At 46.3% G+C, this 14535-nt stretch overlaps 2 protein-coding genes across 7 annotated transcripts in view; both read left to right on the forward strand.

The window, feature by feature from the left end:
- VEZF1 (vascular endothelial zinc finger 1) overlaps window positions 1–3026 on the forward strand; it is a 45829-nt gene extending 42803 nt beyond the window's left edge. For all 3 annotated transcript variants that reach the window (XM_089494049.1, XM_089494048.1, XM_089494046.1), the window contains one exon: window positions 272–3026. In XM_089494049.1, coding sequence (XP_089350175.1) covers window positions 272–699 — 428 coding nt within the window. In that variant the 3' untranslated portion in view covers window positions 700–3026. The remainder of the gene's footprint in view (window positions 1–271) is intronic.
- A 10154-nt stretch (window positions 3027–13180) lies between these two features.
- CUEDC1 (CUE domain containing 1) overlaps window positions 13181–14535 on the forward strand; it is a 79570-nt gene continuing 78215 nt past the window's right edge. For all 4 annotated transcript variants that reach the window (XM_089494056.1, XM_089494058.1, XM_089494060.1 and 1 more), the window contains exon 1: window positions 13181–13317. The gene's annotated coding sequence lies outside the window, so the exon portion shown is untranslated. The remainder of the gene's footprint in view (window positions 13318–14535) is intronic.

The raw sequence follows: 14535 nt of genomic DNA on the forward strand, positions 1-14535 counted from the left end.
TGAACTGCTGCGATTGTGATCAGAACACTCTTGCTGCCCAAACGTAACCTGGCAGTAAAAGGCCTAAAGATGGAAGGGGCCATGTGTCGCAGTGGGAAAGGATACATAGAGCAAGGAGGGCTGGATTTGCAAGGATAAAGTGAGAGGCCACGCGTTTGTGCATTGAAAGATTATGATAAGGGCTGCCTTCCCCGTGGTTCGAGATCTCCTTTTGTGTTTCTCTTTAAAAACCAACTCTGCTGTCTCTCTATATCTTGTGTGTGTTTTCTAGAAGCTGCTAACCTGTGCCAAACCTCCACTGCGGCCACTACGCCTGTGACCCTTTCTACCGCTTTCAATATCACCTCCTCGGTGGCATCGGGAACGATCACCAATCCAGTCACCGTGGCTGCCGCCATGAATATGAGAAGCCCCGTCAATGTCTCGAGCGCAGTTAACATCTCCAGCCCGATGAGCTTAGGCCACCCGGTCACTATAACCAGTCCGTTGTCTATGACCTCTCCGCTGACGCTCACCACACCTGTCAACTTACCAACTTCGGTAACTGCTCCGGTGAACATCGCACATCCAGTCACCATAACCTCGCCCATGAACCTCCCGACGCCAATGACATTAGCTGGCCCGTTAAATATAGCCATGAGACCCGTGGAGAGCATGCCTTTCCTTCCCCAGGCATTGCCCACCTCTCCCCCCTGGTAGAAACAAAGCAAAGCAAAACCTCTCAGCAGTATTAAAAGAAGAATGAAAAGCAAGTCCATACCAGCAATTATCTTTCTGTTTTGTTTTTTTAGTTAACAGCGGTTGCGAAACCAGACTTTAATTCCGCTGGGGCAAAAAATCGTGCGCCAGTTTTGTTTGCGTTTAAAAAGACACTCGATTTAGCGCGTCCCTATTTAGTTGGCTGGCTGTTGATCTGTCCCTGGATTCCTTGGTTTCCTTTAACTTGGCAGCGGCGTTGAAAGAGAAGAACTAGCGAGAGGTGAATCCAGTTTATGCGTATCTTCTTTTTTTTAAATAAACAAATAAATCGGCATTATGAATAATCCTAGAAATCATGAACGAAGAAAATGGTTTTAATCTTAACACTAATAAAAAGTCTGCAAGTGAGGTCCTCCATAACTGCATGGCGGCGATGGATCACTTTTTAATTTGCCAGCTCTGTATCCCTCCGATTAAGAAAGTAGAGTCGTAGCGTTTGTTTTTTAAGTAAATACATTTCACGGTCCTATTTTAATTTTAATTTTAATTTTTTTTTAAATGCATATTTTTTTTTGGGAGTAATTATGCATTTTTACCTTTTGGGAATATGATGATTTTTCAGGCTGAATTCCCTATGGGAAAAGTGATACCAGCTCTGATATGCAAAGCATACGGTGACTCTTGATCGTTCTGACTTCGAAATGACGATATAGGGATTGTGACCTGATATTTGGAGATGTAAATACTTCGTGACATATTACCCTAAGGGAGTAATAGAACATCATAAAGTCGACGTATTTGAAAAGAAAAAAGAAAGGACTGTGGTAACGTTTGGAAACGAACAGCCATAGCTGGCGGAAGAGGATTTGGAACCTGCCGAAGAGTGGTCTTGGGTCAAAACCCAGCCGGGACTCTTTTTGAAGAGCGAGCGGTAGGCTTTGGGAAATGGAAAAACATATGCTTTAAGCTGGAAGACTGTAGAGGTGCTGGGGTAAGATGTGCGTCTACCCCCGTCCTCTCAATCCGAACCTGCCGACGTTGCGACGGCGAGAGCAGGCGGCGTTCCTTAGAAGTTTTTCTTTCTTTGTCTTATAATATAAAGCGGTATACAGTTTTTATTCTAACCACTAACTAGCTAGGATGCCCCTTTCAGGACAAGCCCAAGAGCGCATCTTAATTTTGTGTTTCCGTTTCGTTTACCTTTCCTTCTCAATCGAGTGTTTGTGTGCGCTCTCTTCGGTTTTGTAAATACTTGCAGGGGGGAAAAAACAACCCTCTCCCTCTCATCATTTGTACCTTTTTTCTTTAGTTTATTGTGTTAACACATAGGCCCAATACAGACAGGCCAAAATAAAGCTGTTTCGGGTTACTTTGGAGGTATGCTGCTTAAATGATGCAAGAGTCTGGAAGCCGCACCAAAGCTACAATACAGTCCTAAGGACTGGAGCGCAAGCTTTGGTGCAGCTTCTAGACTCTTAGGACACATGCATTATTAAAACAGCATACCTCCAAAGTGACCCAAAGCAGCTTTATTTTGGCAGTCTGTAACAGGCCATAGTTATTGGCTTGTGGGGTTTCCCAGTCGCCGTCTGACCCGTCCGGTGAAGCGGAAATCCCCACCTTTTTTCTTCCCCCCGCGAACGGTCGCGTTTTTAAAGAAACCGTCATCGAACCACGCATCCTTTATTTCTCTTATATCTGTACATAAAGTAGTATGGAAAACAAAATCTAGCGAAGGGATTAATTTTTTATTTTCCTTTTCAGCCTATCATGTCACGGTCGCTTTTAAAATCTTTGCTTTTAAATCCGTACCCAAATAATTGGAAAGGAAAAAAAGTGGGGTCGGAACTCCGTTCTCGGATCGGAACGGAGGCGACGGCGCCGTCGCGGTCGATATTTTGGGCTCTTAAAACAAAGACGCTGGCAAGCTTTGAGAGGGTTTGAAAAGTCCACCGTTTTTGTGTTTTTATACCCCTTGTGTCAGTGTAAAAAAAGCAGCATATTTCGTACTTTTGGAGGCGGACGTCTTGGGGTCAGGAGACGGATGTCCGGATTACGTGAAAACGGTTCTAGGGGCTTGGACTGCATAGTAAAAAAGTAAAATAAAATGGGGAAAAATAATAGAACTTAGTGTAAAATAATTTTATAAATGATCTTTTGTACCTTAGGACATCAAATTGTACAACTTTTGTATATATAAAGCTTAGGAACTTCCTGTGTAGCAAAAAAAAGAACACATTCCTACACTTTTAATGTATATGTTTGTTATAATGTCATGTAAACATATGCCCCATGTTTGTGCCTTTTAATTAGTTTGTCTCAATAAACAGAAATGTAGAGACCTTGTAGTTCTGTGCATTGCCCTTTAGGCGTTAAATTATATCGTTTTGGCTTGATCCGGATTGACCGACAATCCCGCAAAACCGTTCTGACCCTACTTTGATGTCTAAGGCCTGTTACAGACTGCCAAAATAAAGCTGCTTGGGGTCTCTTTGGAGGTATGCTATTTAAATGACGCATGGGTCCTAAGAGTCCGGAGGTTGCGCCAAAGCCACACTCCATTCCTAAGCACCGGAGTGCAGCTTTGGTGCAGCTTCCGGATTCTTAGGGTGCATGCATCATTTAAACAGCATACCTCCAAAGAGACCCGAAGCAGCTTTATTTTGGCAGTCTGTAACAGGCCTAACTTTCTTGTTCTGATTCTTTTGCTAATTGAACAGGAATTGATGGAACAGCACCAAGTGCGTTTTCTGCCTCATGGTTTTTCTTGGATCTAGTCCATTGTCTTGATGCTGACAACTTGAAAGGTGCACCTGCCAAAACGTATTATTAATGCTTTGCCCCCCCCTTGGTTCCACTGGTGGAGGTCAAGAAAGGTATTTCGTAGTTAAGAGACTACTAGCCTCCCAAACAGGACTGGGAAGGCTTTGCACTCCCTGAGAATTTGACCTCCAATTCCTATCGGCGTACAGTTGGCCCTCTGTATCCAAGGACTTAACCATCCACGACATGAAAATATTTAATATATATATATATAGGCCTGTTACAGACTGCCAAAATAAAGCTGCTTGGGGTCTCTTTGGAGGTATGCTATTTAAATGATGCATGGGTCCTAAGAGTCCGGAGGTCGCGCCAAAGCCACACTCCATTCCTAAGCGCTGGAGTGCAGCTTTGGTGCAGCTTCTGGATTCTTAGGATGCTCGCGCCAAAGCCACACTCCATTCCTAAGCACTGGAGTGCAGCTTTGGTGCAACTTCCGGATCTTTAGGATGCATGCATCATTTAAACAGCATACCTCCAAAGAGACCCGAAGCTGCTTTATTTTGGCAGTCTGTAACATGCCATAAATTCCCCAAAGCTAATATTGATTTTGTCCTTTTGCATAAGGGACACCATTTAACTGTGCCGTTGTGTTTAATGGGACTTTAGCATCCACGGATTTAGGTATCCATAGAGGGTCCTGGAGCCAAACCCCAGCAGATACCAAGGGCCTACTGTATCCCCATTAACCAGTGGAGGTTGTAGTCTGTGGCATTTGAAGGAAAAGAACTGTAGTACTCCCTTACTCTTATGGACAGCTTGAGGACCTTAAGATTTCTCCAGTGGTAGTTGACCAGTTTATTTAATAATTCCTTTTATTTCCAGAAATTGGCAGATATGACCCCTCCAGAACCTCAGTTATTGATCCTTGGTTACAATGTGGACCTGTAAGCTGGATAGGGCTGGGATGTTTTTCCACAACCTCCTTTGTTTCAAGGAAGGGATGGGCTAGAAGCAAATTCCTCTATGGCCTGTTACAGACTGCCAAAATAAAGCTGCTTCGGGTCTCTTTGAAGGTATGCTGTTTAAATGATGCATGCATCCGAAGAATCCAGAAGCTGCACCAAAGCTTCACTACAGTGCTTAGGAATGGAGTGTGGCTTTGGTGCGACCTCCGGACTCTTAGGACCCTTGCATCATTTAAATAGCGTATCTCCAAAGAGACCCCAAGCAGCTTTATTTTGGCAGTCTGTAACAGGCCAATAGTACTTTTCACAGCTGCTGTAGGGCAATGTGAATGTGCATCTCTTACCCAAAATGCAGATGGGTTCATAAATGCTAGGAAGTGCTCTAGTGCCACAGACAGTGTATAACCCAGCTTTAGACTAATGTAGACTCCTGGTCCAAGTAAAACTGCAGTGCTCTTTGGTCGTAGTCTTTACGGAAAACTAGTTAGGGCATAAAGCTAATTCCTTGATCTGTTTGTATAAAGTGGTATGCAACACTAGCTGAAACAATATACTCTTAGTGGTTCTCAACCTTCCTAATGCCACGGCCCTTTAATACAGTTCCTCATGTTGTGGTGACCCCCAACCTTAAAATTGTGGTGTCTCGGTTCCTAAGACCATTGGAAGTAATGTGTTTTCCGATGGTCTTAGACAACCCCTGTGAAAGGGTTGTTGGACCCCCAAACGGGTCGCGACCCACAGGTTGAGTACCGCTGCTCTTAGTGAATCTGAAATAAAATCTCTTGATTTTTGAGAGTGTTTTAGAGAGGAGCCCTTCTTTCTGTGTAGTTCTCTCTCAAATTCACTGTTACAGACTGCCAAAATAAAGCTGCTTCGGGTCTCTTTGGAGGTATGCTATTTAAATGATGCATGCATCCTAAGAATCCGGAAGCTGCACCAAAAGCTGCACTCCAGTGCTTAGGAATGGAGTGTGGCTTTGGCGTGAGCATCCTAAGAATCCAGAAGCTGCACCAAAGCTGCACTCCAGCGCTTAGGAATGGAGTGTGGCTTTGGCGTGAGCATCCTAAGAATCCAGAAGCTGCACCAAAGCTGCACTCCAGCGCTTAGGAATGGAGTGTGGCTTTGGCGCGAGCACCCTAAGAATCCAGAAGCTGCACCAAAGCTGCACTCCAGTGCTTAGGAATGGAGTGTGGCTTTGGCGTGAGCATCCTAAGAATCCAGAAGCTGCACCAAAGCTGCACTCCAGCGCTTAGGAATGGAGTGTGGCTTTGGCGCGAGCGTCCTAAGAATCCAGAAGCTGCACCAAAGCTGCCCTCCAGCGCTTAGGAATGGAGTGTGGCTTTGGCGCGAGCGTCCTAAGAATCCAGAAGCTGCACCAAAGCTGCCCTCCAGTGCTTAGGAATGGAGTGTGGCTTTGGCGCGAGCGTCCTAAGAATCCAGAAGCTGCACCAAAGCTGCACTCCAGTGCTTAGGAATGGAGTGTGGCTTTGGCGCAAGCGTCCTAAGAATCCAGAAGCTGCACCAAAGCTGCACTCCAGCGCTTAGGAATGGAGTGTGGCTTTGGCGCGAGCATCCTAAGAATCCAGAAGCTGCACCAAAGCTGCACTCCAGCGCTTAGGAATGGAGTGTGGCTTTGGCGCGAGCGTCCTAAGAATCCAGAAGCTGCACCAAAGCTGCACTCCAGCGCTTAGGAATGGAGTGTGGCTTTGGCGCGACCTCCGGACTCTTAGGACCCATGCATCATTTAAACAGCATACCTCCAAAGAGACCCCAAGCAGCTTTATTTTGGCAGTCTGTAACAGGCCTTGGTCATTCTTGTGGTGTAATATATAGATGGAGCCTCTTGGTTATATTGCGCTGAAACCACTTAGGATTTATCAGGATTCACTAAGAACTTAGAATTTGCCTAAGAAGACTTGGAACCTATAGTCTTCTCTGGTACCTGTTGATTTATCATTAATGCCCTGCCTTTCCCCCCAAACCAGGACTCAAGGCAGATATATGGACTATGATGCTTAAAAAAGCCCAAAGGAAAGATTTTGTTTTTGTGAGGAACTAGGTGCAGCATGCTACATGGGAGACGACCATTTCATCCGACAGCCAAAGGTAGGTGACCCTCTTCCAAAAGGAACGTGGGCATCCAGAGAGATGCCCGAATCCTCAGGGTGAATCTTGAGGCACGCAGATCAACAAAATTGGGATTGCAGCTATGAAACATTGTGTGCCTATTTTTACAAAATACAATTTTTACATTTCAGAAAGGAAGGGCCTAGAAGGAGAGTGATTTTTGGCCTGCTTGAAACCAGGCTAAACGAGGAATGAGTGCGATAGGTTTAGCTTGGAGAGGAAAAGACAATATGCCAGCTTTTTTTAAGGTAGAAGATGGAGCAAGATTATTTTCTGCTGCTCTGGAGACTAGAACATGAACCAATGGATTCAAAATACAAGAAGCGATTCCTCCTAAACATTAGGAAGAAACTTCCTGACGGTAAGAGCTTGGAAGGTGATGGACTCCCCTTCAAACAGGTTAAATGGGCATCTTTCAGGAGTGCTGTAATTGTGTGTTCCTGCTTGGCACAGGGTTGGCATGGATGCCACTTGTGGTCCTTTCCGACTCTGATTTTAGAGGTAACATGTAGGTCTCCAGGCCTTGGCTGGAGAATTCTGGAAGCTGTAGTCCAAAAAGTAGCTCTTCGACGCTTGATTCGAGCTCATTTCTTACGAATCTACCTTTGTCCGTTGTAGCTCAATATTCTCTATGCCAGCCTTCTCCAGTTTAAAAACTGCACAGGTGAAGACTTGTGTTTCTCAATCTCACTATTAGTTGTGTTGGCATTGGGATGGTGGCAGTTGTATGATGACCGCTACTTGCTTAATAGGCTTTTTCAGTCTATGGCCTGTTACAGACTGCCCAAATAAAGCTGCTTGGGGTCTCTTTGGAGGTATGCTGTTTAAACGATGCATGCATCCAAAGAATCCGGAAGCTGCACCAAAGCTGCCCTCCAGTGCTTAGGAATGGAGTGTGGCTTTGGCGCAAGCGTCCTAAGAATCCAGAAGCTGCACCAAAGCTGCACTCCAGCGCTTAGGAATGGAGTGTGGCTTTGGCGCGAGCGTCCTAAGAATCCAGAAGCTGCACCAAAGCTGCACTCCAGCGCTTAGGAATGGAGTGTGGCTTTGGCGCGAGCATCCTAAGAATCCGGAAGCTGCACCAAAGCTGCCCTCCAGTGCTTAGGAATGGAGTGTGGCTTTGGCACGACCTCTGGACTCTTAGGACCCATGCATCATTTAAATAGCATGCCTCCAAAGAGACCCGAAGCAGCTTTATTTTGGCAGTCTGCAACAGGCCTAAATTTTATATTTTGTGTTGTGTTGTCAGCGTAACTTTACTACTTCACAGCAGTTTTCCTGCCTTCTTTCTCAGTCATGCTTTCAAACCTGCAAAGAGTGGCCAAACTGGGATTTCGACATGCATTTCCTCCAGCTGTGCCAAGGCAAAGTGAAAAAGAGGAACCATTGGCACTAAACAAACAACAGCACAGTTACTCCTCTCATCCCACCTAAACGTAACCAAATCTCGAGACTAGCCTTCCCTTTAGTAGAAAATGCGTTCAGAGCCAGACAAAACCGAAGGCGAGCTCTTCTGCGATTCTAAAATATCCCATGTATCAGAGGGAAAATGATGCAAGTCTAAAAGGGATAGTGCTAGGTTAGTGGATCAGTATAATTTAGGTGTAATTGAAATAGGTCAGAATCTAAGCATGACTCATATGTGTGGCGCTGTTTAAAAAGACCATCAACCGAAGGGAACACCTCTTAGAAGGGATTTGTGTAGTAGAGTCATGTCTTAAGTAATGAGTAATACTTCCCTGTTTTGGTTCCAGACACAGAATATGACACTGTTCCATTTTGAACCCCAAATGCTTTTTGTCAATACTGACGGTGTTATAACTACGTATAATCAATACACATAACACAAACACACAGAGATACACACATTTATATATATATGCACGTTGTGTGCCTTTAAGTCGTTTCTAACTTAGTGGGGTCTCCGTTGGAGGTTTTTAAACAGGGTTTATGGCCATCTGTGAGGAGTGCTTTGATGGTGCATTCCTGCATGCCAGACTAGGGTTGGGTTGGATAGCCCTTGGGGTCTCTTCCAACTCTATCATTCTATTCCACCTGAACATTAGGAGGAACTTCCTGACAGTAAGGGCTGTTCGACAGTGGAATGCACTTCCTCGGAGGGTGATAGAGTCTCCTTCCTTGGAGGTCTTTAAACAGAGGCTGGATGGCCATCTGTCAGGGATGCTTTGAATTGGATTTCCTGCATGGCAGGGGGTTGGACTGGATGGCCCTTGGGGTCTCTTCCAACTCTACGATTCTATGATTCTATGATTAAGAAGTAAGATTCACTCTTCAAAGGGATTTAGTGTGGTAAGAACTGGAATTTGTGTGTGTGGGATGTGAGGGCTGGGGATTGGACTGCCAACCACACAAATGCAATGGGTCCTCCGCATTCTCTGGGGTTAGGGGCATAGTGCTCCCGTGAAAGGGGGGGGGACCCACAAATAAAAAACCACTACTTTTTAAATCCGAGATACACCTCTAGGTCCTCCACTGCAACTCTGTGGTCAACATCTGTGAAAGGTTGACCATAGAATCATGCTGCAGGACCTACAAACGCATAAGAGAAATGTTTTGGCTAGTAATCTCTAGCTCTTCCAGCGCAACTCGATGATCGGTTCCTAGCAGAATCTTGGACCTAGAGATTCCTAGAGAGGACATTTTAATCAAAACCGCAAAAGTCGAAGCCGCAAATGTGGAGGGCCAACTATCTTCCTACATTAAATTGGAGTTAGAGTGTATCTGCAGTGGCCACCTACTCAAATGTGGTTTGCTTGGTGACCTCTTTCTACCGCCACGCAATGTACACATTTACCCAGGAATAAGCCGAATTGACAAATGTTGGTGGGTTTTTATTTACTCTAGATTTCAAACTGAGTTATATGATCTTGTCCATGCAAATTTAAGGAGGCAAATATGACATACGTACCCTCTGCGAAACAGTTCGGATTACAAAGCTCTTGCAAAGTGCACTGGCGGAAGGGGAGAGGATACATTTGTTAACCATAACCAGAAGAGATGGCTTTCCATTCATGGCCCCAAAACATGGGGTGTTTGAAAACATATATATGCTTTTAACTGCTATGGCTCAATGCTATGGGATTCTGGGATTTGTAGTTTTGTGAGACATTTAGCCTTCTCCATCGGAGCGCTCCGGTGTCACAACCAACCACAGCTCCCAGAAGTTCACAACATTGAGCCATGGCAGTTAAAAGAGGTGTCAAGATGGATTATTTCTGGACATGTCGCCAGGGATTGAACGCTGGCAAAGATCCCGCAAGCTCAGTTACAAAGCACACACGCTTTGCATGCCAAAGGCTCTGGGTTCAAACCTAGCTTCTCCACTCCAGGTAGGAAAAGACTCCCATTGAGAAATCCAGAGACCTGTCAGTGTAGAAAAGTAGGGGGAAACCCTGGACACGTTCATGGAATCTAATCCAGAGTCTCAGGAAGTATAAAAGCCAGGTTTGGCCTGTTATAGACTGCCAAAATAAAGCTGCTTGGGGTCTCTTTGGAGGCATGCTATTTAAATGATCCATGGGTCCTAAGAGTCCGGAGGTCGCGCCAAAGCCACACTCCATTCCTAAGCACTGGAGTGCAGCTTTGGTGCAGCTTCTGGATTCTTAGGATGCATGCATCATTTAAACAGCATACCTCCAAAGAGACCCCAAGCAGCTTTATTTTGGCAGTCTGTAACAGGCCAGTGCCTTCTTTAGGGGCTGTCCTCCCCTCTCAACCCCTTAAAAAAGCCAGATAAGTATTTATTGGACAAACACATGGGGTTAATTTATAAAATGGAAAGTGCAACCTTTAAAAAAAGACCATTCTGAGCCTCAGTCTCTATTTCAGCCGGCCACTATAGACCTGGTAGAAGGTCCCAGGTTCAGCTCCTGACTTCTCCAGAGAAGACTTCAAAGATTCCTGTCTCCGAAATGGTGGGCAGCTCATACCAGGCAGGTTAGACAGTACTGAATTAGATGGACCTATTTGTGTTAACCTTTCATTTAGAGCCATGAGGACTAGAAACTGGCTTTTAGCTTTGCTTTGAGAGGAAAGTCCAGAGGTTCTTGTCCCTTCGGAGAACAACACCTGCTGCGCTTCCCTCTTCTACACAACCATTATTTTGCCAGGTGCACCTGTTCAACTTCCCTCTTTTACACAACCATTATGTTGCCAGCGTCAACTGTTCAACTTCCCTCTTTTACACAACCATGTTGCCAGGTGCACCTGTTCCCTCTTTTACAGAACCATTATTTTGCCAGCTACACCTGTTCAACTTCCCTGTTCTACACAACCATTAATGGGAAAGGAGCCCTGTCCCTCGTGTCACTTGGCAACCTTATGCCTCGTGTTTTCTTAAAATACCAAGTGTAAGGCCTGTTACAGACAGCCAAAATAAAGCTGCTTCAAGTCACTTTGGAGGTATGGTATTTCAATGATGCATGAGTCCTAACAGTCTGGAAGCTTCACCAAAGCTGCACTCCAGTCCTTAAGACTGGAGTGTGGCTTTGGTGCGGCCTTTGGATTCTTAGGACGCATGTATCATTGAAATACCATACCTCCAAAGTGACTCGAAGCAGCTTTATTTTGGCTGTCTGTAACAGGCCTAAGTCTAGCTACAGCTCCCTCTGTTTCCTACTTCTTCCACTGGACGCTATCAGACAAGGGAAATTGGAAGTACAGTGGAACCTTATTATACGCGGGGGATCCGCAACGGGTGCGCGCGCCCATTCAATTGAATGGGACGCGCCGCCCCTTCCGCCCCGCGCGCCGGCGGCTTTGAGCGCCTATGCTCAAAGCTGCCAATAAAAAGACCACGTATGCGGAGGTGCCACTGTATAATCCAATGGCAATCTGAACGCAATGATGGGGTTTAACATTATTGCGTGATAGACTACCCCACGCAATTTTGGGCAATGGGAAGTCAGTCCAAACGCAATCATGGAGTTTCACATTATTGTGTGAGAGGGGATCACACGCAATTTCGGGCCATGGCAAGCTATTTTCAGGCAATGGGATGTCAGTTCGAATGCAATTCGAATTCACGTAAATTCGCTGAATGCATTCTGGCCCCACTTTTTTTTCATTAGGGCCTGTTACAGACTGCCAAAATAAAGCTGCTTGGGGTCTCTTTGGAGGTATGCTGTTTAAACGATGCATGCATCCTAAGAGTCCGGAAGCTGCACCAAAGCTGCACTCCAGTGCTTAGGAATGGAGTGTGGCTTTGGCGCAACCTCCGGACTCTTAGGACCCATGCATCATCATTTTTCCAAAATCTTCAGAGCGGCTACAAAATGTCAACATTGACCAAGTCTCTTCACTTCCTTCTCCAAGGATGTTCTCTCCAGCCCTTGGTTTGGTTCCACATGTTCATATTTACAGCAGACTCAGGGTAAGCCTTGTTGGTTTCGGTGAGTCTACTCTTAAAAGCTCAGTTTTATGCCTTGAAATACACTTCAGATGTACAGCGATGTTAGTCCAGAATACCAGTAAGCAAGTGGATCTTGCAGTATCTTTAAGACTTGGAAGTGTGCAAAAGAAGTGGTTCAATGCCTGTACTGCAGCCATTCACTCGAAACCACAAGGTTGCGAGTTCAAGACCAGCAAAAGGGCCCAAGCTCGACTCAGGCTTGCATCCTTCCGAGGAGGGAGCTAAAATGAGTACCCAGACTGTTGGGGGCTAATTAGCTTACTTGCTAATTAGCTTACTTGCTAATTAGCTTACTTGCTAATTAGCTTACTTGCTGTTCACCGCTATGATCTTTGGAATAGCGGTATATACATAAAACAAATTATTATTATTATTATAAGCTTGGGTAGATTTCATCAGATTCATGCCTGACAGTCGGAGCTGTTTGACAGTGGAAGATGCTCCCTGGGAGGGTGGTGGCGTCTCCTTCGTTGGAGGTCTTTGGAGGCTGGACGGTCATCAGTCAGGGGTGCTTTGGTTGAGATTTCCTGCATGGCAGAATGGGGCTGGACTGGGTGGCCCTCGGGGTCTTTTCCAACTATATGATTCTATGGCCTGTTACAGACTGCCCAAATAAAGCTGCTTGGGGTCTCTTTGGAGGTATGCTATTTAAATGATGCATGGGTCCTAAGAGTCCGGAGGTCGCGCCAAAGCCACACGCCATTCCTAAGCACCGGAGTGCAGCTTTGGTGCAGCTTCTGGATTCTTAGGATGCTCGCACCAAAGCCACACTCCATTCCTAAGCATTGGAGTGCAGCTTTGGTGCAGCTTCCGGATTCTTAGGACGCTCGCGCCAAAGCCACACTCCATTCCTAAGCACCGGAGCGCAGCTTTGGTGCAGCTTCCGGATTCTTAGGGTGCATGCATCATTTAAACAGCATACCTCCAAAGAGATCCGAAGCAGCTTTATTTTGGCAGTCTGTAACAGGCCTATGGTTTCATCCCCTGGGCATTTGCCCAGATCTGGAACTAGGACCAGAAGACCCAGTCCAGCCAGGGAGGTAACAAGCATTTGGCAACCAGTTCCCCCTGTTTCAGGGGTTCCCTTTCCCTTAAAACCCATGCCACTTGTGGCCCATTGCAGGGAGGGGTGTGTTTCCAGCTGCATTTCAAACAACCGGCCACTAGGAAGGAAGGGAAGGGGAAAAACACACACACACAGAGCCCAGCTTTCCTGGCCTGAGCCCTTCTCCTGTTGAGGGTTTGGATTGTCTCTCTGCTGGAGCAGCCAACTGCCATTTTAATGATCCACTCCTTATCAGGACCAAAGGATTGCCTTGCAGAGGAGCTCAGGTAGGCAGATGCTGGTGCAAAGAGGGAAGGGGAGCATGCAAAGGGAGGGCATGGAGATCTCCTTTGGGGAAAAACGGGTGGGGGGGGGCTCCCAATGTTCTGTGGAGCGTTTTGGAACCCCCCCCCTTCCCAGTTTGTGCAAAGCCCTGCTTGCCATTCCTATAGCACTCCTCCCCACCCCACTGATCACCATTTCGTTTTGGGGTCCCCCCAACACTCCCCACAACCCTAGCGATGGGTCCCAGAGGTTGTGTAGCCCTAGATCTCCAACAGCAGCCCCCCCCCTTTGCTGTGTTTCTCCCTCCCCCTCCAAAAGGCCTCCCTCTTTTCCTGTGCAGGCCCTTCTGTTTTTCCCTAGCATGGCAGATTCAGTGGTGGGGAAAGGATCCCTATTCTCCAGGCTCCCAATGTGATCTGGAAAGCAGTGGGGTGTTGTTGTTGTTGTTGTTGTTTTGGAAGGCCCTACACCTCTTTTGGTGCAATTGCAAAAGGAAAAGGGGGTGTGTGTGGGGTTGCTTTACAGCAGTCATTCCCAAACTCTGACCTTCCAGGGATGTTGGACTTCAGCTCCCAGAATCCCAGACCTTTGTCCAAGATGGCTTTGGCTACTGGGGGCTGAAGTCCAAAACCATCTGGAGGACCTGAGTTTGGGAAATCACTGCTTCATAGGGTTGCTTTAGGCAGCCAGAATCATAGAATCGTAGAGTTGGAAGAGACCACTAGGGACATCCAGTCCAACCCCATTCTGCCATGCAGGAAATCCAATTCAAAGCATCCCTGACAGATGTCCATCCAGCCTTTGTTTAAAGACCTCCAAGGAAGGAGACTCTATCACCCTCCGAGGAAGGAGTGCATTCCACTGTCGAACAGCCCTTACTGTCAGGAAGTTCCTCCTAATGTTCAGGTGGAATCTCTTTTCCTGTAGCTTGCATCCATTGTTCCGGATCCTGTTCTCTGGAGCAGCAGAAAACAAGCTTGCTCCCTCCTCAATATGACATCCTTTCAAATATTTAAACAGGGCTATCATATCACCTCTTAACCTTCTTTTCTCCAGGCTAAACATCCCCAGCTCCCTAAGTCGTTCCTCATAGGGCATGGTCTCCAGACCCTTCACCATTTTTGTCGCCCTCCTTTGGACACGCTCCAGTTTCTCAATGTCCTTTTTGAACTGTGGCGCCCAGAACTGGACACAATATTCTAGGTGGGGCCTGACCAAAG

Source organism: Sceloporus occidentalis, unplaced genomic scaffold, assembly GCF_023333645.1.
Source record: "Sceloporus occidentalis isolate IW3139 unplaced genomic scaffold, rSceOcc1.0.p SCAF_69, whole genome shotgun sequence".
Classification (NCBI taxonomy): Eukaryota; Metazoa; Chordata; class Lepidosauria; order Squamata; family Phrynosomatidae; genus Sceloporus; species Sceloporus occidentalis.